The sequence below is a fragment of the Eurosta solidaginis genome, chromosome 5 (assembly GCF_040869045.1).
Source record: "Eurosta solidaginis isolate ZX-2024a chromosome 5, ASM4086904v1, whole genome shotgun sequence".
Classification (NCBI taxonomy): Eukaryota; Metazoa; Arthropoda; class Insecta; order Diptera; family Tephritidae; genus Eurosta; species Eurosta solidaginis.
This window is the reverse complement of record NC_090323.1, coordinates 132,404,530-132,427,042: the sequence shown is the minus strand read 5'-3', so window position 1 is coordinate 132,427,042 and position 22,513 is coordinate 132,404,530. Positions and strand designations below refer to the sequence as shown.

At 37.3% G+C, this 22,513-nt stretch overlaps 1 protein-coding gene across 1 annotated transcript in view; it reads right to left on the bottom strand.

Moving 5' to 3' along the window:
* Window positions 1-280: 280 nt before the first annotated feature.
* Window positions 281-22,513, bottom strand: part of Prat2 (Phosphoribosylamidotransferase 2) — a 60,415-nt gene continuing 38,182 nt past the window's right edge. The window contains exons 3-5 of the mRNA XM_067792256.1: window positions 5,882-6,202; window positions 5,211-5,822; window positions 281-850 (exon numbers count right to left, since the gene is read on the bottom strand). Of these exons, the coding sequence (XP_067648357.1) occupies window positions 356-850; window positions 5,211-5,822; window positions 5,882-6,202 (1,428 nt within the window). The 3' untranslated portion in view covers window positions 281-355. The remainder of the gene's footprint in view (window positions 851-5,210; window positions 5,823-5,881; window positions 6,203-22,513) is intronic.

Sequence of the window (22,513 nt, the reverse complement as noted above, 5' to 3'; positions counted from 1 at the left end):
TAGGGAATAAATGATAAGCACCAGAACTTTACATTAATGTAGTAATTAAACTTCAAATCGGATATAATACCTGGCAATTACACAAAAATTGCCAAATACATAGTACTTTTCCTAAAACTGGTAGTTATGAAGGAGGCTACTGCGATTTTACCAAATACTCATTTACTTTCGGTTTATTGATTTTGAAATTTGTATGACTGCATTAGTAATTTCTGTAGTCTATGTTTGCAGGTAATATGAATAATATAATCTCAAAATTACAAAAGAAAACAGCAAATAGTTAAGGTGCATGCTTAATTAATTTTTATTTAATAAATAACCTACGTAAAAATACTTGAATTATTTCATATCCGATCTACCAGCTAAGTTCTTCAGGCAGACCACCAGGATATTCGCCCGTTAGGCAGGCGGTGCAGTATCCAGTTTTAATTGGATTTGTATTGGATTTGTTTTTTTCAACAGCGGTGATAAGTCCAGCCACGCTCAGGTATTTTAAGCTATCCGCACCGACATTCTGAGCCAATTCGTCTGCTTCCAATTTGTTTGCAATAAGCTCTTCTCGGGTGGGTATATTAATGCCCATATAACAAGGATACATCAGGGGAGGGCTTGCGATACGAATATGTACTTCTTTGGCTCCAGCATCACGCAATAACTTGATGATTGGGCCGACGGTATTGCCCCGAACTATAGAGTCATCTATCAAAACCACGCGTTTACCCTGGCAATTTACTGTTAACGCACCGAATTTCTTTGCAACGCCTAATTGCCGCAGTCGTGTAGATGGCTGAATGAACGTTCGTCCAACGTATCGATTCTTGCAAAGCACCTCAGAAAAGGCTATGCCGGACTAAAAATATTAACATTTTATTTTATTTTTGATGAATTTCAGAGTTTAAGTTTGCATTATTTTAAAGTGTTTGACCCTAGATACGTATAAATGCATGCATAAAATAATAAAACTAATAACATAATGGCTTTGGGGGATCTATGACGTTACGTTACGTGAAGCACCGTGACGCTTGTTCAGGGCGCGATGCTGATCTTAACTCCCTTTTCCCCATGCGCCTCAAGAATTTACGAATCGCCCCCTTCTAACGTTTCTGCCGTTAAATCTTGGTCCACTCTTTTGAGTATAAAAACAACGATACTCGTAGCCGTACATATGTCCAACCCAACTACTAACATATTTATGTAGCTACTTTATGGCGACCTAAATTTTGCTGTTCGGACCTTCCTAAACATCCCTCATATTTTAGGTGATATTATAATTGCTTAAAATTTAGCAAATTGGCTGATGCTACATTGGGGTAGGCCAAAAAAAGTTTAACTTTTCGTGCAGTGAAAAGACCATTAATGACATGGAATCATGTAGTCGAGTGCTTTGTATATCCGAACTGTTGGAAAAAAAATAGCTTTGCCTTATAAGACAAGTGAAAGTAACTTCCGTCTGTGAAAATGTTTTCCCGTTTATTATTATTTATTTTTGACAGCGACTCATTTTGAACGAAGTGAAGACACAAAATTACCAAAGTTATAAAAATACATGAAGAGCTGGGAAGTATTTATAATTACTCACAACAAATATAATATTTTGAACATTAAAAAAATGGAAGAACAAGAAAATGTGATCAATAACAAGTGTGCCAAAAATGGGTAAAATCAGCTGAAGCCTTCGCGAGTAATGAAGAAAAAATTCGATAGCAAAACCAAAAGTAATGTAAGTTCGAAAAGAGACTGAGTTTCGAAAAAATATCAATGGACCGAACCATAAATAAAATTACTTGGAAAAGGTCCGCCTTGGTCCACTTACTGGACCAAATTGTGAATCTAAAGCATCCTCAAACCTCCTTGAACACACAAAATTTTATCAAAATCGGTCCAGTCGCTTGGATCGTGAGTAAAAAACAAACCTGTCTTCCATTCTCTGGCCATTCGCGACAGCCGTTCTCCCTGTCAGCTATTATTTGACAGGTATGTATGGCAATGGAGGCATAGAAAGATTTTTCACTTGTATGAATTCGCAATGCTTTTGTGTCACATTTTTTTTCTTAATTTCACTCTCATCAATTTTTCATAATGGGCCTAAAGAAGTATAACTTCAATAAATACAATAAAAGGCGTGATATATCCCCGAGTAGATTTTTAAATTGTTCCCAAAAATTAGCGGGGCGGGACCTACTTGTTTTATGCCGACTTCAAACGGCATCCAGCAGATGAATTTTCGTTAAGAAGATTTTCATGGCAGAAATACTCTTGGGGTCTTTGCCAAACAACAGCCGAGTAGCGATCCCGCCTAGATTTTTTTTTTAATTCAAAAACTTTTTCTAAAGATTATGATGTTGATTTTCCCGGGCCTTGGAGCCAGGACTTCGGTATGGCTGACGAGCACGCTACAAGTATTTGGAGTGCTTATGTATATTTCAATGGTTGGCGCGAAAAATATCGTAGGAGACAAAATAAGTAGTTTTCAGGATGGAAAAAATCGTTTCTAACACACACAAAGAAATTAAGTTTTAAGTCAAAAATTGGATTTCTAATTAGGCCATTTTTTCAGTATAGAAACAGTAGGGAACGTAGAAAGTATGGGTTTGGGTATAGAAAACATAAAACACATTAAAAACAAATTTTATAAGTGTATTTTCTTGTTGAGTATAGAAACTTGTTTACAGTAAAATGGAAAGCTTTCTACGTTTTTTCTGGTTTCTACATAGAGAGAATATCCTTAATGGTAATAATAATAGAACACCATTTTGTAGCCTAATTCCATGGATTATAATTTTACAACGTTTTTCGAATAAAAGTTATAGCAAATGTGTCAGTAGTGTGTCGAATAACATTGTAAGTGCATGTTACTTACAACTTTTTTTCACTTAATATTATAGAGTAAGAGCCCGTGACAGCCAGACCTTTGTCATTTTATAAAAGTTGAAATTTCGTCAGTGCATACTTCCAACTGAAGCAGGATCGTTGGTCTATTATAAAACTTGAGTCATGTAAATATACCTTTCTTTCGTCATTTTATAAAGACTGATTTTCATATATGGTCTTCGTCACGATATAAGAAGCCACTAGCCTCATTGTCAGACACTTTCCGTAGTGGCGTTGATTAGTCAGACACTTTTAATCTTTCTAGACTTCAAAGACCATCGAAGCAATTTTATACTGAAATTCGAATACAAAATCTTTAAAAAAACTTGAAATTTTATTTGCCGTAAAAAACTTTCAGCTTATGAAAAAGTATTTAGCTTTATGAAAAAGTACAGTTTTGCATTATAAAAAGTGTCTGGCTGGACAAAGCCACTATGGAAAGTGTCTGGCAATAAGGCTAGTGACTTCTTATACCTTGACGAAGACCATATATGAAAATCAGTCTTTATAAAATGACGAAAGAAAGGTATATTTTTCTGCAAAATTTTTGTACGATATCTGTAAAAGCCACCATAACTCAAGTTTTATAATAGACCAACAATCCTGCTTCAGTTGGAAGTATGCACTGACGAAATTTCAACTTTTATAAAATGACAAAGGTCTGGCAGTCACAGGCTCTTATACTATTAAGTTCGGAGCGTAGCTAAAAGCCCGAGTTCTGATAGAAACTGAGAAATTTCGTGACGACATGATACAAGATAGTGGCTCTAACGTTATCACGATCCGTGACCAAAACTCATTTTTACATCGTCATAGGTCTACAATGATGGATCAGATTAATGGCATACTCGAATAGGACTCGTTAGATTCATCACTTATTATAATTTTTAGGAATATTTTGACAGTTGCATAGTTATCGCTTGATTGAAAATGGTTTTCAGTCACTGATCGTAACACGTAATACGGGCCCTGGTGGAAAACAATTTAAACTCCCTTGGTGTGACCAATTGGCGCCAGTTGGCAGAGCGAAGAATCGACTGGGACGTCTCGTTAGACAGCCATAACCTAGAGCGGTCCTTAAAAAATTAAATGAAATATGTTTCCCAGTCTCACGCCTTTAAACGGTGACATCACTGTCAAATGCAAAATATATAAATTTTGGTCTTGATTGGAAACAGTTTTTACATTAGTCAAAGTACAAGCTTCGCTATGAGGAATCAAACAATTTCAGTTTTTTTATTTTTTACTCTTTAATTGTTAGTAGATTAGTTTAATTTATAACGCCTTTTCGCTTTGAAATCTTTTTTAGAGGAAATTTTTTTGAATGTTAAACTATGAATGTCACCTAAAGTTTTAAAAGCTAAAATATTATTGAATTGAGGATTTTCTAAAATTTTTTGTTTGTTATCAATGCACACTAAGGCCGATCGAGGGAAGGAAGGAAAATATTATTCAAATCGGTGAGGCCATTATTGAGTATTACCTAAAATATTCAATTGAGGTTAAAAAAAAAATGTTTGTCATGTATGAAAATTTTCAGAGAATAAAAACAATAATGCTTATTTTATACTGTTTCATGGCCTTGGTTAATTTATTTATTGCTTTTTTGGAAGATTTAAGATATTCCAAATAAACTACATTTTTAAACTAAGTGGATTCGTTGCCTTTTTGCTAAAATGTGAAAAATAAATGTCTACTGAATACGATATATCCATATATGTTGGGTTTTCCCTTAAAAAAAATATTTTAGACTAATTTGGAAGTGATCTTCCTATTTATGTGAAAGCAAGTTCACATTTTGATTCCTAATGCACGACACTGTAAATATTTCTCTTTCTTTGCGGCAAAATTTGCTGGAAAACCTGTTCAGAGCGGTATCTGAAAATTTTTAAAAGTCTTTTTAAAATGGCAGTATTGCCTTTGATTAGAAATCGAGCTTGTCACTTAATTTAAAAATGTAGATAATATTGGGTCGTTCCCTTTAGAGAAAATTTTCCGAAGGTATTGTTAAAAATTTAATTTAAATCACCAATCACTTTTTTTCAATTTGAAAACCGTTCCTACATTAACAACTATCTAATCTTCGAAAAAATTTAAATAGGTTAATTTTAGTTAGGATATCTGAGTGGCACGCCTTAGCTGCCTCCAATCGATACCACTATTTGAAGGGGAAGACTGAAAACGCGTACATTCATTTTTAAGGACCATCCTAATGAACATTTATATATTTAGTAATAATTTTTGCTGGATATACTAAGGGATTCCATCAATACACAAATAAAGGCCTGAAATTCGAAAAAAAAGTGTCTCATTGAAGTGTAAAATGATTTTATCATCACCTCTCTCGCGAATCCGTGAGCAGCTGCAGTACCAGATTCAGGTACAGAGCTAACGATATCCGCATCAATAGGTGACTCCCTTGCTAATTGTCTACCACATTGTAATCGTGCTGAATATACCATTTGTCCTTCAAAAGTGGAATCGCTGCGTGCAAAATATACATATTCAAATATACAGAATGCCATTTTCTTGTAATCTGGGCGCTCTACAATATCGACTGTACGAAAACCATTACGGGTCAACTCAACAATCTCTCCGGGCTCCACCTCTCGGACATAGCGTGCACCTATCGAGAGGAAGCCGCAACTTTCACTTGAAACTACCCATCCTTCAGCTGGTGCATCTTCTGGTTTTCCAGGCCCGAGTGTAATTGGTACGATTTTACCAATACAAAGTGGCCGATTGCCATAAGAATCTCGCACCGCATAAATCTTATCCTTGTGCATGACAATTAAGGAGTATGAAAGCGGGGCAAGGGTCATAAATTGGCGTATACGAGCTGGCCAATCGGGTCCATCGTGCTCACAAGCATCCTCAGGTGCACAGCAAAGCGACTGTGCAATCAACTCGCTATCACTGTGAGTAGAAAGACCAACGCCACGCTCCAAAACCTGGAGGTAATATGCAAATTAGTATAATTCGAAGAACTGGATATATCTGAAATACTTACCACTCGTCGTAACGACTCACAATTAATTAGTTCACCATTGTGAGCAATTGCCAAAGCGCCATGGGCTGTGTGAACAACAAATGGTTGACAGTTCAATGCCTCAGAAGCGGCTGATGTAGAGTACCGATTATGACCTATACCAAGATTTCCCTTCAACCTTTTGATCGCATCATCATTAAAAAGGTTACTTATCATTCCCATGCCCTTGTGAATGCTAAAGTTTTTCGCAGCTTTTCCTTGACTTGTGGCAATACCGGCCGATTCCTGTCCGCGATGCTGTAGTGCAACTAATCCGAGGCAAATCACCTGCGCGATGTCAATCTGTAAAGATAGTTTATAGAGCCTATATATCAGTGAAATTTTTTTATTGTTTACAGAGATATAATCAACAATTAAATAAAAATAAATAAATGTAAGGCGCGATAACCTCCGAAGAGATCTAAGGCCGAGCTTCTCTTCCAATTTGCGTCGTGCTCCTCTTGATTTTCCCTACAAATTGGCCGGACGGGACCTACATGATTTTATGCCGACTCCGAACGGCATCTGCAAGGCAGATGATTTTTCACTGAGAGCTTTTCATGGCAGAAATACACCCGGAGCGCTTGCCAAACGCTGCCGAGGGGCGACCCCGCTTAGAAAAATTGTCTTCTAATTGAAAAACCTTATTTCTAAAATTTTTGATGTTGCTTTTCCCGGGGTTTGAACCCAGGGCATCCGGTGTGGTAGGCGGAGCACGCTACCATCACACCACGGTGACAATTTCAAACATTAATTAATGGATTGATCGACGTCGGCTATACCCGAACGCTATAGGAACTTAAACATGAAAAGATCAATCAAGGTACATGACTGTCAAATGATAGGAAAACACGCAAGAAGACCAAGCATGTGGCGATAGACACACGGCATACGTAGTAGAGGTTTACGCCGATCACTTTATCGGCGGCGGCGGCGTAGGCTCTATTATATACCGGCGGCGGCGGCGTGGGCAGCGCGCCGGCGTACGCCGGTGTTCTTACTTTAAAATGCTTGATTTTTCTATTTAAAAAAATAGTATTTAGCAAAGGTTTTGTTTGTATGTGTTTAAGGAAATCAACGTGTTGGCGATTTCGGAAAGATCCGGGGTTTTTGCCTCAAGATCTCGCAGGCCGTTCAAAAATTTTCAGGAGTATCTCCTTACGGAGGGATTGTCCCTCGTTCACTTACTCCAGAGAGGCTTCAAATCTAACCCCGGTCTTTGGAATTGGTACTGCTGCGTCTGCCTCCAGTTTTTTCGGCTGTTTTTAAGAGCTACAATTCCCGATGTGCGATGTGCAATTCCCAGTAGCTACCACGCCTCCTGACCCTCACACCATATGCCAGCACAGAAGCTATAGGAGTGTGAATTCGAACTCATACCTTCGTTGACGTCACTTTCCTAGAAGCTCTAGGTGTAGCTCTGAAGACTTTCCAACGGATGCTTTTGGCGCGCTATGCTGGCGAGCCAGGGAAACACCTTGAAACGTTAGGGAGTGACTATTCGGTTAAGGATGTCACCTTCGAAATCATAAGCAATCTAAGGGGAAGTCTTTGCGTAATGGGTGAAAATCGTATAATCCTCGGCGCATCTACATAATTAAAATTTTACGAGGACCCTGGATAAAATTTTTAAAATGTAGACCAAAGTTTGCAGACATCATTGATTTCAATAGTCTTCGTTAAATCAAAACGATATTTAAGAATGAAAGTCGACCGATTTTAAGTTGAAAGATGTTTACTGCTGTTTTCCGGCCTTATCATATAAGAGCTCATTATAGATGACCGCGTAGCTTCAGTTTTCAGACTAGTTCGACTGTCCACTACAGGGTAGTAGCACACACGGTCATTATTTCGACTGTCTTGGGAAAGCTTTTGCTTTACCACTTTGAGTGTTCTTGCGAAGGACAAAGCCTCACCTGGTAAATACATATATGTGCCATTTGTAAAAGGAGCCGTAACGTGTAGGTGATATTTAAACTTGGTTGATAGGCTATAATCAATGTGATTCACTCCAAGGGACTAGTTTTGGATAGGGCCGCGAACTTTATGTCGAACCGGGAGACTTGGGTATTGAAGGATGAAGTGTGAAAATCAAAATTAGCATTTCAGATGCTATTGTATAGTTCCGCAAATAAACAACAGATTTTTGAATGTAATCCCAATTGATTTTTCAAAACCTTATACGTACATATATCCTCAACTTAAGTATGAGGTAAGAATCATTTGAAAGGAGTGCTTTTGCCCCTAGAACCTACTAAAAGATTTTGCATCACTGATTTGTCTTATTCTTTCAGCCAATCGCAATATAAAATTTTTTAAAAAATCGGCACCTTTTTAGCTTTTTTTTAACAACTTGAGAACAATTGGAAAAGAATTTGAAAAGCCTTGCGTCATTTTATTTTAATTCATTCTTCATTATTATTTTTTTGAAAAAAAAAATATGCTAAGTGAGCATATAAATTTATTATATAACTTTTCTTTTAGTGTTTTGTTTTAATAACTTGGTGAATTGTGTGATGCAAAGTCCGTGTTAAGCTGACATCAAAAACGCATGTTTTTTTTAAATAACTTTTGAACAGTTAGAAAGAGTTAAATTTCGCAATTAGTTTCTTATAACTGGCAGTGATGCGCATCCGTTGATACCACTTTCGACCATATCCGACTAATTTTCGACATGAAAAATAAATGGTCTAAACAGTCTTAAACGAGTAGAAAATATAGTAACGCGCCGGACGCCGCCGCCGCGCCGATATTTTTGACATTCGGCGGCGGCGGCGGCGGCGGCGTTTATCTCTAATACCAAAGAGGATAAATATAATAAGAGGCGTCAATCGCTGATTTGAAAAATGTGTGATTTTATTCTAGTTGTAACAATATTTTCTCGATGGATTCTATGACTGGGTCGGCGATACTTCTTTGTGTCTGTCCGCTGTTTGCTTGAGAAACGCGGCGAAAATAAAAATCTCTTTGAGTGCGTTTTGAGTTATTTGGCTAAAGTGTATGAAAGAATTTTGTAGGCTGTCTTGTTTTGATTTCGTATACAAAAGTCATTGTGAGCATTTTCTATTAACAATATAGGAATATTATTGACCTTCACTTGTCATAAAAATGTGTTCATTCAACCAAATCTCAACTTTCATTTAAAATGATATCCTGAGGTAGTTAAGATGAAATGTGTCACTTTCTTTTTTTTGCAAGTCAAATAATTTTATTGAAAACGTTGCAAAGTACACTTAAACTTTTGTATGGGAAGCCTCATTAGTCATGACTCCATTCTTCCATGCCGAAAAATATTTCGAGCGATCAGGAAGCCAAGTTGTAATGACCCAATTTTTCTTTTCAGAGCATGTTTCAATTTTTCCACTTTAAAACCCAAAAGCGCAGGGATTATACAAATTTTAATTTTTGTCTCTTGATCAATTTTATATGCGCATTTTGCACTGTTTTAAATAGTGTTAATGATAAATATAGCTGCATACAAAACTGTAAAAATCTTCCACATAGTGGCAATTGATTGAATTGGAATTTATTAAAGGTTGTTGGTAAAAATGTATTTATGTTTGTATATTAACAACGTTTTGCCGACGGCAAACGCATATGCCCAATTCTCAATGAAATTAAAGATTTATTGGGTTTTTATCTGTACTATGGGTGGGAGAGTTGTTGGGTAAGTATTACTCAAAGCCTGGTTTCATCAGCCAAGTCGAAAGATAAATGCACTTGACCAGCATAAATTCCACCCTTAAAAATGTATGTACATATATGCATATATAAACAAGAAGCATGTGCCTGTCCATCAGCTGTTGAGCATTGTATCATTGAATATATATGTATGAAAATACAAAGCAAAGCAAAAAGTACAAATGTATATACATACATACATATAATACTCCAAGTAAAGGCAGACATGCATAAAAACTTTGGTCGCTTTGATACTGTGGCAGCGTCTTAAGATATTAATAAAACAACTTGCCACTTTCCGCTTTATGAAGCGACCAAATCATTTATGTAAATTCGCGTATACGGAGATGTATATGTAAATATCAATGCTCGTAGCAATTAGCCGATGAAATACAATAGCCACTAGCCAAATTATCTGTCGTCGGTGGCTAAAAGTGTTGCCGTTTGTACCTTTAACAACACACAGCTAACAGGGGAATTTATTATTAATACTAAAATAAACGAATTTATTGCTCTTTTGCGAAATAATGTTAGATTTCTTCGCAAAATTACTTTAATTCATTTCGCCGCTCCCATTTATTAATTTTTATCTATGAAAATAATGTAAAATTCTTACTTTGTACTGACATGTGATCAGGGATGCACCTTAACGTTAAGCTAATCGTTTATCAAAACATTTCCACCGTTTCCGTTGAAACACTTCGAAATATTATCGATAAAGAAATTATCAAGATAAATTGTATCTCGTTTTTAACCGAAACGAAAAGCTTTCGTTAACGTTAAAAACGTTAACGAAAACGTGATACTTTATGTTTGAATTGTGCTGGCAATGCTATAGCCATGGTGAAGCCGTAAGGTGGCAACAACGAGCGCACATACACACACAAACTCTATGTAATTTGTTTGTGTAATTCGTTGGTGGTAATGTCAAAAATACTCTGAGAAATGTTCGTACTGTCAAAATTCATGAGAAAAGTTGCAATCAGCTTGGATAATGCTTTCACCTTTAATGACTCCGCCATCAATCAGCTTTGCCAGCATAGTTTGAAATTAATAATCAACATAAACGATTTGATTTCGTTTTGATATGGCAGAAAACGAAACGAAATCATTTCGTTAATTTGACGATCTTAACGTTAATAAACGAAGCGAAATGACTTCGTTTCGTTTATTAACGTTGATTATCGTAACGAAATGATATCGTTTCGTTGGTTAAGCATGCCTGCATGTGATAAACAAGTCAGTACATACAGTATGACGTCACAGTGCGAATTCGGGCCAAAAACGGGTAAAACACCACTTTTATGTAGCAACTGCAACACAGTTGCTGCAAATTTGGCTGCGCGAACAATTTTTCGGCAGAATATGATGAGGGTTTTCAAATAGTAAATAAAAATTGCCATAAGCTGTGTCAACTCGGCAATTCAGCAAATGGGAAAATTATTTGCAATAATTTATATGAACAATGCATGGAAATTTTTAGCTAACAGGTTAATGGACATTTACTAGGCAATATCTGTCCATGTTTATTTGCATTTTTCACTACCATATTAGTACTTTGATACAGTCATATAATTAGTTTGGTATTATTTCATGGGAAAAGTGCGGAGTTATGAAAGTAGTTATGCTCGTCATAATGAATGCCCCCAATATGCATCGAAGTTGGAATTTATAAAATCACAAAAATTTGTCTTTTGACGATTTTATCAAATACCATGTTGCCGAATTGCAAAATGCGATGTTGCCGAATTCTATCACCAATTCGGACAACTTAAGAAGAAGCATTTAGAATGAAAAATCAAGAGGAAGCTAGTTTTCAGGATTTTGTGATATACATATGCACATATGTATGTATGCTTTTGCGTGTGGTATATTGGTTGAAATGAAGTTTGATTTATTTTTCAACATGTGAATATAAAAATATTTCTTAGCTTACATATGAACATACATACATATGCACGTATGTACATATCCCAGCCAGCATTTTTTGAAAATTTTGATAAAAAAATATTCAAATATCATACCCTAAGATGATTAAAAACGTTCAAATTTAAAAGCATTTTCTGTTCGAATATTAGCGTATCGTCGGGAGAAAAATGTACCATAAATGTGATTATTCCTGAATAATCATTTATGATTCATATTTCGAAACGCTTTTTATTCATATTTGATATCATTGTAAAATTGAGCTTTAATTGTTTTAGAGTAATATTTGACTGCTTTTCACAGTCATTTTCTGATCATATTCGTGAATATATTTCAATCGTTTTGGTTTAGATTTTTGACTCATTTTTGAATGCGATTATGATGCATTTATTCTTCATATCTCATTCAAAATAAGATACTACATAATAATCTTATTTCATCAGGGGAAGAAAGCATGCGGAAGTGAGCTATTTGAACCACAGGTCACTCGCAAACAAACTTGGCCGATATTCACCTGCGACTACAACATCCAACATCAGCTATGATCGTCAATATCTTAAATTACGATACGGTACGGGATGTTGAAGACATATCCAGGTACATATGTCAAGAGAGTTTCACTTACCTGGTCAAATAGCTCACAACTTTTGTATTGTCCAACTATTATGTATTATCTGGGAAGGTGGAGAAATGGTTGGGGAAATCTTCGGGCATGAGCAGCATTTGCATTAAATTGTCTTGAAGAATGTCTTAATAATAAAAATTTTATATACATATTTTTTTTGAACTTCATGATTGAAAAAATGTGTGTATGTGAAAAAAATAAGTTTTTCAATGAAAATTAAAATTTTAACAAGTATAAAACTCATTATTCAGTTAACAAATATAGTCAGAAAAGATTCAGAAAGCTGAATTAAAAATGATTATAAATGTTTGATCACCTAAAGTAAACACATTTGATTCAAATATGATTCCGAAATGTGATTGAAAAACTATATTCAGTTTTTGTTCATCGAAAGGTGAGCATATTTGATTATTCTTTTTGTTGACTTTAATGAAATATTAAAATTTAATCATCAAAGGACTTCAAAAATGATTCCAAAACGTGATCGAAAAATGATTTTCAGTTTTTGATCATCAAAGGTATTCATATTTGATTATTTCTTTTGTTCAATTGTATGATAACTCATTATTTAGTCAGAAAGAAGAATCAAATTGTATTTATATGTAGGGAAATTCAAAATTTAATCATCTAAATGCCGTGTGGGATGCTTGTGCGTAAGAATAGTTTTTGTTGGAAATGGTTGGGTGAAGACGTTTTTTTTTGAACATGTGAATGTACAAACATGTGTTAGCTTATGCATGGATATATTGGTATCAATGAAGTGGTTGGGAAATGGGGGTGTAGGCTGATCTTTAGTTTAGGAATATATGTGCGTACATATATACCAATCTAGGTTTGTTTATACTCATTCACCATTTAGGTGATTAAAATTTCAATTTCCCTACATATCAATATAATTTGATTACTCTTTCTGACAAAATAATTGAGTTACCATACAATTGAACAAAAGGAATAATCAAATATGAATACTTGAGATGATCAAACACTGAATATATTTTTTCAACCACATTTTGGAATCATATTTGAATCAAATGTGTTTACTTTAGGTGACAAAAAATGTTAATCATTTTTTATTCAGTTTTCTGAATCTTTTCTGACAATCTTTGTTGACTGAATAATGAATTTTATACTTCTTAAAATTTTACTTTTCATTGAAGATCTAATTTTTTTTCACATACACACATTTTTTCAATCATGAAGTTCAGAAAAAATATATTAAAATTTTGTTCTTCAAGACAAGAAATCATGTGAATACTGCTCCTAACAAAAGATGTCCCCAACCATTTCTCCGCCATCGGCTTCCCCGAAAATACAAATTATACCATTATACAATAAAAAGGTTATGAACTATTTGAACCCCAAGTAAGTTAAACTCTCTTCACATACATATGTACCTGGATATGGCTTCAACATCCCGTACCAGATCGTATTTTAAGATGTTGACGATCATAGCTGATGCTGGATGTTGTAGTCGCAGGTGTATATTCGTCTAGTTTGTTTGCGAATTACCTTTTGTTCAATAGCTCACTTCCGCATGCTTCCTTCCCCTGATGAAATAAGATTACTATGTAGTATCTTATTTTGTATGAGATATGAAGAATAAATGTATGATAATCGCATTCCAAAAATTATTCAAAAAGCTTAACCAAAATGATTGAAATATGTTCACGGATATGATCAGAAAATTACTGTGAAAAGCATTCAAATATTACTCTAAAACAATTAAAGCCCAATTTTACAATGATATCAAATATGAACAAAAAGCGTTTCGAAATATGAATCATAAATGATTATTCAAGAATAATCACATTTATGGTACATTTTTCGGTAGTAGTGCAGTTTAAGGGCCCCACCCTAAAGTTGGGCCAAGATCTTCGAGTGAGGTATCAAAAGACGCGTATTAATCTCGAGAACAATAATCCGAAGGCGGAAAAGAAAAATTTTATCTCTGTCCGGAGATATTTGCAGTTGAAGTTGGCGATTTTCATGTGGTTGTTGTTGTGTTGATACCCACAAAAAAAATTGTGCATCACCGTGGCGGTAGCCACGGTTATACCACACACCCGGACTTGGCATGGCGTAGCCCAGGGTTATTTTTTATAAGCAACGTAGAAAGGTGTTCTGCGCAAAAATACTATGGATTCCACCCCCGGTTTCGGAAGAACCCACGGGTCTTTTTTCGGTTTTTCGTTAATATCTTTTGAACGGGTAAAAAAAGTTAACTTCCGCTTTCGGATTCTTGATCTAGACGTGAATACGCGTCTTTTGATAGCTCACTCAAAAAAAAAAAGCCCAGTTTTAGGGTGGGCCCCTAAACTGCACAATTACCCATTTTTCTCCCGACGATACGTTAATTATCGAATAGAAAATGCTTTTAAATTTGAACGTTTTTAATCATTTTGGGGTATGATATTTGAGTATTTTTTGTTCAAAATTTTCAAAAAATGCTGGCTGGGTATACATTTGTAGCACTTTTGTTTTTGTTTTGCCCTGAATCATAGGCACAGATTCAAATTCACACTTTGAATATAAAAAATAAAATTTAGCACTCCCATATGCCCTTACATATAATTTCGAATCATGAAAATGTGAATTTCTTATGAAAGTAACATAGCGGTACCGCTTTTGGGGGAAACCAAGCCTTTAGGGACATCTTCGGTTACGAGTAGTACTTACATTATTTCTTGTCTTGAATAATAAAATGTTAATATATTTTTTCTGAACTTCATGATTGAAAAAATGTATGTAAAAAAAAATAAGATATTCAGTGAAAAGTAAAATTTTAACAAGTATAAAATTCATTATTCAGATTCAGAAAGCTGAATGAAAAATTATTAAAAATTGTTGATCACTTCAAGTAAACACATTTGATTCAAATATGATTGAAAAACTATATTCAGTACTTGATCATCAAAAGTATTCATATTTGATTATTATCAAATTTTCTCAAGTTTACAAAAACTCAAATGGCTGAGATCTCTACTTCACGAAAACTCGATATAAAACAAAAAATAACTCTAACCAAAAAAAATACTCATTTGCTCCGGCGAAAAAAGTAGTGTGCGGCGATTTTACGGAAGAGAAGGACAAAGGTAAAGCGCGACCCAGTCAGGCTGGTACATTTCTTTAATTTTGCAGCGAGTGATTCTGCCAGTCTTTGCGAGCTGACTCCTCTTATTTATTTATCCTCTTTGCCAATACGTAGGGTGTTTTAGGTGAGTCGAATGCTGACTGACGCAAATGGATCCGCCAGAACATAGGGTATGTTCTTTATGGTGTGCGAAAACAAGTAAGAAGGCAAAGTTGGGCGAAACCGCGCATTATATACCCAGCTGTGTGGTCTAATAAATTTGACACGGCCTATGAAAAGGTGGCTTATGACTCAAAAAAAGAAAACTACTAAGAAACTGAAGAAATATATTGTTTATCTTTAACAGCTGTTTCTCGTAATTTCTTTTTTGAGCCATAAACCACCTTTTCATAGGCCGGATCACATATATTAAAATTAAAGATATGTTAGCTGAAATATACTGCTTTGCTTATATACATGGATGGTGTTCCGCAAGAGTTACTGTCCGAACAACAATGGTGTTAACAAATTTCTTTAGAATAGGTCGATTTTTTCCGCTTATGGCACTTAATGTGTTGTGGAGAGATTTACTAAAAAAGAATCAGGGCTACACAAATTGTATATTTTTTTAATTTTCAATGCACTACTGGTTGGTAGGTTACATACGGCCCATGAATATATTGCAAAGTTGGTTCAGATTGAAAATTTGAGCACTTTTTCTAAACAAAGGGCGTGGCCATCAGCCGGTGTTTACGTTTACTAATTTATAAAAAAATGCCGTACAAAAAACTGGGCCCGTATCGTGTTTTACGGTCACGTTTCGAAAAGCAATTTCACTCAAACGACGAATCAGAAACTGTGAAAAGTTTCATAAAAGTTTCATATAAGATACATAAAAATTTCACATATTTCCCTAATCCGATAACCAATATCTCTAAATATTGCGATTTAAAAATTGATTTCGATCAAGGATCGTATAACACGATACGAACTCTGTTAAACTTGAATCTGAAACACTATGGAGCGCCAGAATACAAACGGTATGAAATCCTACGGAGACACAATTTATACGCCTTAATCACCTTGATTTCAATTTGAGATTTTATTTAGAAATTTAAAATTTATTCAAAAACGATAATTTTAAAAATAACTCAAAAAAATTTTAAAAATTGTATAATGAAGGTACTCACAGTTTCTTTTAATATTAAAAATGCATAAATTCATCATTCAATTATTTTAAATGAGGTACGATAGTATTGATACCAATCCGAAGATATTTAACGGCGTATTTGAACAGACCAAAAGGACTCATTTGAATACGTTTTTTTGTAAGTATGCAATACGGTACATTCCAAGATCTTTCAGTAAGATGTTCCAGCTGAGGTTATTTTTATAATTTCTTTTTTTTTTATGCCAATATGGGTATCAAAGAAAGGGCATTTCATGCCGTAATATTTTGATAGATGGCTTCCACCTGAAACTGCTATATATATTCTGTCTGGTATCCGCCACCATCTCAGAAACGCCTTTGTCGTATTTGAATGACAGATTATAATCTACATTCCAAACTCTTCTGTTTGGATGTCACTGTTTAGGGGCGTCGCATATTTTAAACGGTTTTATTTAGCTTGACTCTGTGTAGCGGCCTGCCAGTAGGTTTACCGTCAATTATTGAAGTGAATGAATGCTCGCCCCGAAAAATAAGTAAAAAAGTAGAGTTAAACTAGAAAAATAAGTAAATAATTCTAAATTTTCTAAGAACTGAGTTAAAAACTCCACCCCTGCGGAGGCGCTGGCCAAGCAATGTGCGGTTATTTCTGCTCTGCGGCTGCGTCTTTCAGACGGAGGTGGCTGCTATTAACGAGGCCGCTGATCACCTGAGAAAGGCTGTTCACGGCTATATCCAAATTTGTATTTACTCTGACATCTAAGCTGCCCTAGAGGCACTTGGATCGGTCACATACAAGACCAGGACAGTACAAAAATTCCGCAAATCTCTTAACGAGATCGCTAAGCAAATTTCCCTTAGGCTGGTTTGGGTTGATGGACTTTCGGATATACCAGGCAATGAGATGACTAACGAACTTGCAAGAGGGGGCACATCCGTTCAGCTTTCGTCGTCCTAGAAGGGATTGAGCATGCCGCTCGCTACCTGTAAGCTCACTACCTTAGGGAAGCGGGTGTGAGATGGAGCAATCTTGAATCCTGCTAACACACCAAGGCACAAGAGGAATAAATCTCTGAGATCTCCCTTCTTTGACGATCTTTGAGACCTGACCCAAGAGATCCCTGACGTTTGCTGAATCGACCTCTTGGTTTGAGTAGGGGAGAGACTCACGTGGTATCACAACGAGACCTTTATGGGCCTAAGTGCACTGGTGCTCGAACCGGTGGCCACTTAACCTAACGTAACCTTGCGATACAAAAGAAAATTACGTCATACGTCAGCCGTATAAGTAAATAGGATACGATAGTAAACAAATATCGATTTATTTTAAATTAATTGCTATTTTTTGGACCAAAATTACGTTGGAACATATTGTCACGGATATTACCACCCCTAAGTTATCCCATCACTAAGGCGATGCTAAGGCCATGCCAAGCAGTATTTACGTTAATAATCAAATCAAGTATACACATATATAAGGCAGCCCAGAGAGATGTCACACACAGATGCATTTACTTATACGGCTATGTGCGCGCGAGAGACTGTTAACTACAAACATTCACATCAATAATTCAATCTTTATGTATCTACATAAACGAATAAATAATTGCATCTACACATATGTACGTATACGAGCAGCGGAGCGGCAATGCACAAACACATGCATATATCTTATCTCAGTGGTCACAAGAGAGGGCAATAATTTGTGCACGTAGTTGTGGCTGGCGATTTTGTAGCCGAAACAACTAGTAACTTCTGGAAATCGAAGAGCCTAGAAGTATGCAGCGAAAACTATAAAAGCAGTGCAGGCGAGTAAGAAGTAATTCAGTTTGATTTGAGTTGATCAGCAATTACGACTAAGAAGATATCTAGCGAGCAATACCAGTATTATTTTGATTAGTGGAGTTTCATTTGAGCTATCAGTTTGGTTATTAAGCTATTCGTTGCACAGTTTGAGTGTTATTGTGAAGCATTTTAATAAAGGCCATTTTTCCATTATTCAATATTGGAGTTATTTATTCAACAGTTTAGCGATACGAACCTAGCAAAAGGGGCAAATAAGAGGATTTGCAGCAAATTCGTTACAATTGGTGTCAGGAGAGGAATTGTTGAATAAATTCCGGAGGACAACAAGGACATGGCAAAGTTAAGTGAATTGAAGATCCCGCAACTGAAGAAGGAGTTGGAGAGCCGTGGATTGAATACAAGCGGCGTTAAACTCGAACTTCAGGCACGGCTACGAGAAGCAATGGAAGCAGAAGGAATTGATGTGGAAGAGCATGTCTTTCATCTTGATGGCGAGGAGACAACAAAAATTGAAGAGAAGAACGAAACACCGCAGACGGTTACCAGTACAGATTTGAACATGATTTTAGCTGCAATATCTGCTCAAACATCGACAGTGTCATCTCAACTGGCAGAACAGCAGACATATATGGAATCGCAGGAGAACCGTATAACATCCAAGATGGAAGAACAGAAGACATATATGGCATCACAACTAGAATCGCAGGAGAACCGTATAACATCCAAGATGGAAGAACAGAAGACATATATGGCATCACAACTAGAATCGCAGGAGACACTTTTAACATCCAAGATGGAAGCACAAGAGGCACGTATAACAGAAATATCATCACAAATATCCACAAATATGTCATCACAGCTGGAAGAACAAAAGACATATATGGCAACCCAACTGAAAGAACAAGAGGCACGCATAACAGTACAACTAGAAGCACAAGAGGCGCGTATATCATCAAAACTCGAAGCGCGCATGGACGAAAAAATAATGCAGTTTGAAGAAAAATTCGAGGCAGAGGTGGATGCGTTGAGAGGTCGTATACAGGAATTGCAACTTAATCGGCCGGCTGCTTCAGCGAGTAATACAAAGGTAAAAACTCCATCTTTTGACGGTTCTGTTCCTTTTCAGGTCTTTAAGCTACAGTTTGAGAAGACCGCAGCAGTGAACCAATGGAATGCTGAAGATAAAGTTGCTGCACTGTTCGTGGCATTGAAGGGGCCAGCAGCCGAAATCCTACAGACGATTCCCGAAGGAGAGCGGAACAACTATGAAGCATTGATGGCCGCTGTCGAGAGACGTTACGGAAGCGAGCATAGGAAACAGATATTCCAAATTGAGTTGCAAAACCGTCACCAAAGAGCGAATGAGACTTTGCAGGAGTTTGCCTCGGATGTTGAAAGGTTGGCTCATCTCGCAAATGCGGACGCACCCGTGGAATACACCGAGAGGGTAAAAATCCAGAGTTTTATAAATGGCATACGGGACGTGGAAACGAAGCGAGCTACATACGCAAACCCAAAGCTCACATTTGCTGAAACGGTATCACATGCATTGACTCAGGAAACTGCCTCCCTATTAAGTAAACCAGCATATAAGGCTCATCGTGTAGAAGTAGAAAGGCCAGAATGGGTAGACACAATTTTGGAAGCACTGAAGGGATCACAACAGAAAAATGCCGGAGTTATTAAGTGTTTCAAGTGCGGCAACCCAGGTCATATTGCACGACATTGCAGCACCGGTCCGAATAGCTCCAACAATGTGGGTGGCCGTAAACGCAGAGCTGAAGGAGATGAGCAAATCTCCAAGTCCACTCAATCGTTAAACTAAAGCGAGTCAGCCGCAAGGGGCGACAGCTGGCTCCCTCAATTGAATGCCCCATAATCTCTATCTCACAAATTGGAAGAAGGTCAAACAATCTTACTGTCGGAGGACATGTGGATGGAAAGGAACGTTTACTGACTGTAGATACGGGTGCATCTCATTCCATCATTCGAGCGGATTTAGTCAACAAGAAGATAACACCATTGCATGGAGCAAGATTGCGTACAGCCACTGGAGAAGACAGCACGGTTCTAGGAGAAGTATCATGTGAAGTCGCAATTGGGAACGTCACGGTAGTACACAATTTTATAGTGGCAGAGATTGTTGATGAAATCATAATTGGAGTGGACTTCTTAATCGACCAGGGCATCAAGATCGACATGCAAAGCAAGACGATGCGATATAAGAACATGGATGTACCACTTAATTTCGGCTACGAGAGAGGCTACAGCAGTAAACGAGTGCTGGTGGAAGAGAGTCAGCGAATACCACCAAAATCCGAAGCAGTCATCTGGGCAAAGGTTGATGGAGATTGTGGGACAAACAAATTGTGGGTTGTCGAAGCAGCAAACAGATCAACACTGAACATACTTGTAGGAAAAACCCTGGCTATGACAAAACAAGATGGACGTGTTCCGGTAAGAGTACTCAATGAGTTCAATTCACCACTCAAACTGACTAAAGGAGCTATTTTGGGAAAATGCCAAGAGGCTGAAGTAATTATTAACTGTGAACAGCTCCAGGAACACGTTTCAGCCAGTAATACTAATCTTTCAAATGACATCACGGCATGGACGCAGGGGCTAGAGGAAGCATATCAGAGTAAGGCAAAACAACTGCTCCTAAAGTACGCGAACATATTTGACCAGGATGGTTCTAAACCAGGCCGCACCAACGTTGTGAAACATCAAATTGACACTGGAGATGCGAGGCCGATCCGTCAAGCTCCACGTAGTGTTCCACTGGCGAAGCGGCAAGTTGTGAGTCAAATTATACAAGAAATGAGCGACAGCGGCGTCATCGAACCATCAGCTAGTCCCTGGAGCTCACCGGTAGTACTTGTAAAGAAGAAGGATGGAAAAATGAGGTTTTGCGTGGACTACCGGAAGTTGAATGACGTTACGAAAAAGGATAGCTACCCATTGCCAAGAATTGACGACACTCTGGACTCGCTCTCTGGTACGAAATGGTTTTCCACACTGGACTTGAAAAGCGGCTACTGGCAAGTGGAGGTAAAGGAAGAAGACAAAGAGAAAACAGCCTTCAGCGTCGGAGATGGTCTTTGGCAATTTACAGTAATGCCCTTTGGACTATGTAATGCACCAGCTACTTTTGAGAGACTCATGGACCAGGTACTGAAAGGACTACATTGGAAAACATGCTTGGTGTACCTGGACGACATCATCGTATTGGGCAAGAACTTTGATGAACATCTTAAGAACTTGGAGGAAGTTTTCCAGAGAATAGCTGGCGCTGGTCTGAAGTTAAGTCCCAAAAAGTGTGCGCTGTTTAAAAAGGAAGTCAATTATTTGGGTCACAAGGTAACGACAGAGGGCATCTGCACTGCGAACGAAAAAATAGAGGCTGTAAAGGATTGGCCAAGACCACAGAACCTACATGAATTGAGAACTTTTCTTGGGCTGTGCACATATTACCGCCGATTTGTACCAAATTTTTCCAGCGTAGCCCATAGCCTCCATGAGCTTACAAGAAAAAACAAAGCTTTTGAATGGAAGAAGGAGCAAGAAGTGGCTTTCCAAACATTGAAGGAGCGTTTGTGCACTGCCCCAATGTTAGCATATCCGATTCCAGGAGCAACATTTATTCTAGATACAGATGCGAGTGGATATGCTATAGGAGGCGTTTTATCACAACTGGCCGATGGACAGGAGAAGGTAGTTGCATATTACAGCCGTTCGATTGGAAAACCAGAGAGGAACTACTGCGTTACGCGGAGAGAGCTGTTGGCATTGGTAGAGTGCGTCAAACATTTTCACAAATACCTCTACGGCCAGCGATTCCGTGCCAGGACAGATCACGCAGCGTTGAAATGGCTTCTGCAGTTCCGTAATCCGGAAGGACAATTGGCACGGTGGATCGAGCGACTACAAAGCTACGACTTTTCCATTGAGCATCGAAAAGGTAGTACCCATGGAAATGCTGATGCAATGTCACGAAGACCATGTAGTTTGGAATGCAAGCACTGTTCAAAAGCCGAGGCTAAAGAAGACATTATAGATGTCCGGCTAATGAATATAACATGTACAGATGAATGGGACAAGGAACAGCTAAGAAAGTGCCAGCTAGAAGATGCAGATCTGTCACGTGTTATGCAAGGGCTCGAACGAAATGAAAGACCAAACAGAGAAGAGATGTCAGCAGAGAGTCCCATTGCGAAGTCATATTGGGCACAGTGGAACAGTCTAGAATTGATATCCGGTTGCCTTCATCGAGTATGGGAGAGTGAGGATGGTAAATACAAGAATAAACTGATAGTTGTTCCCAGAAAGAGGATTCCT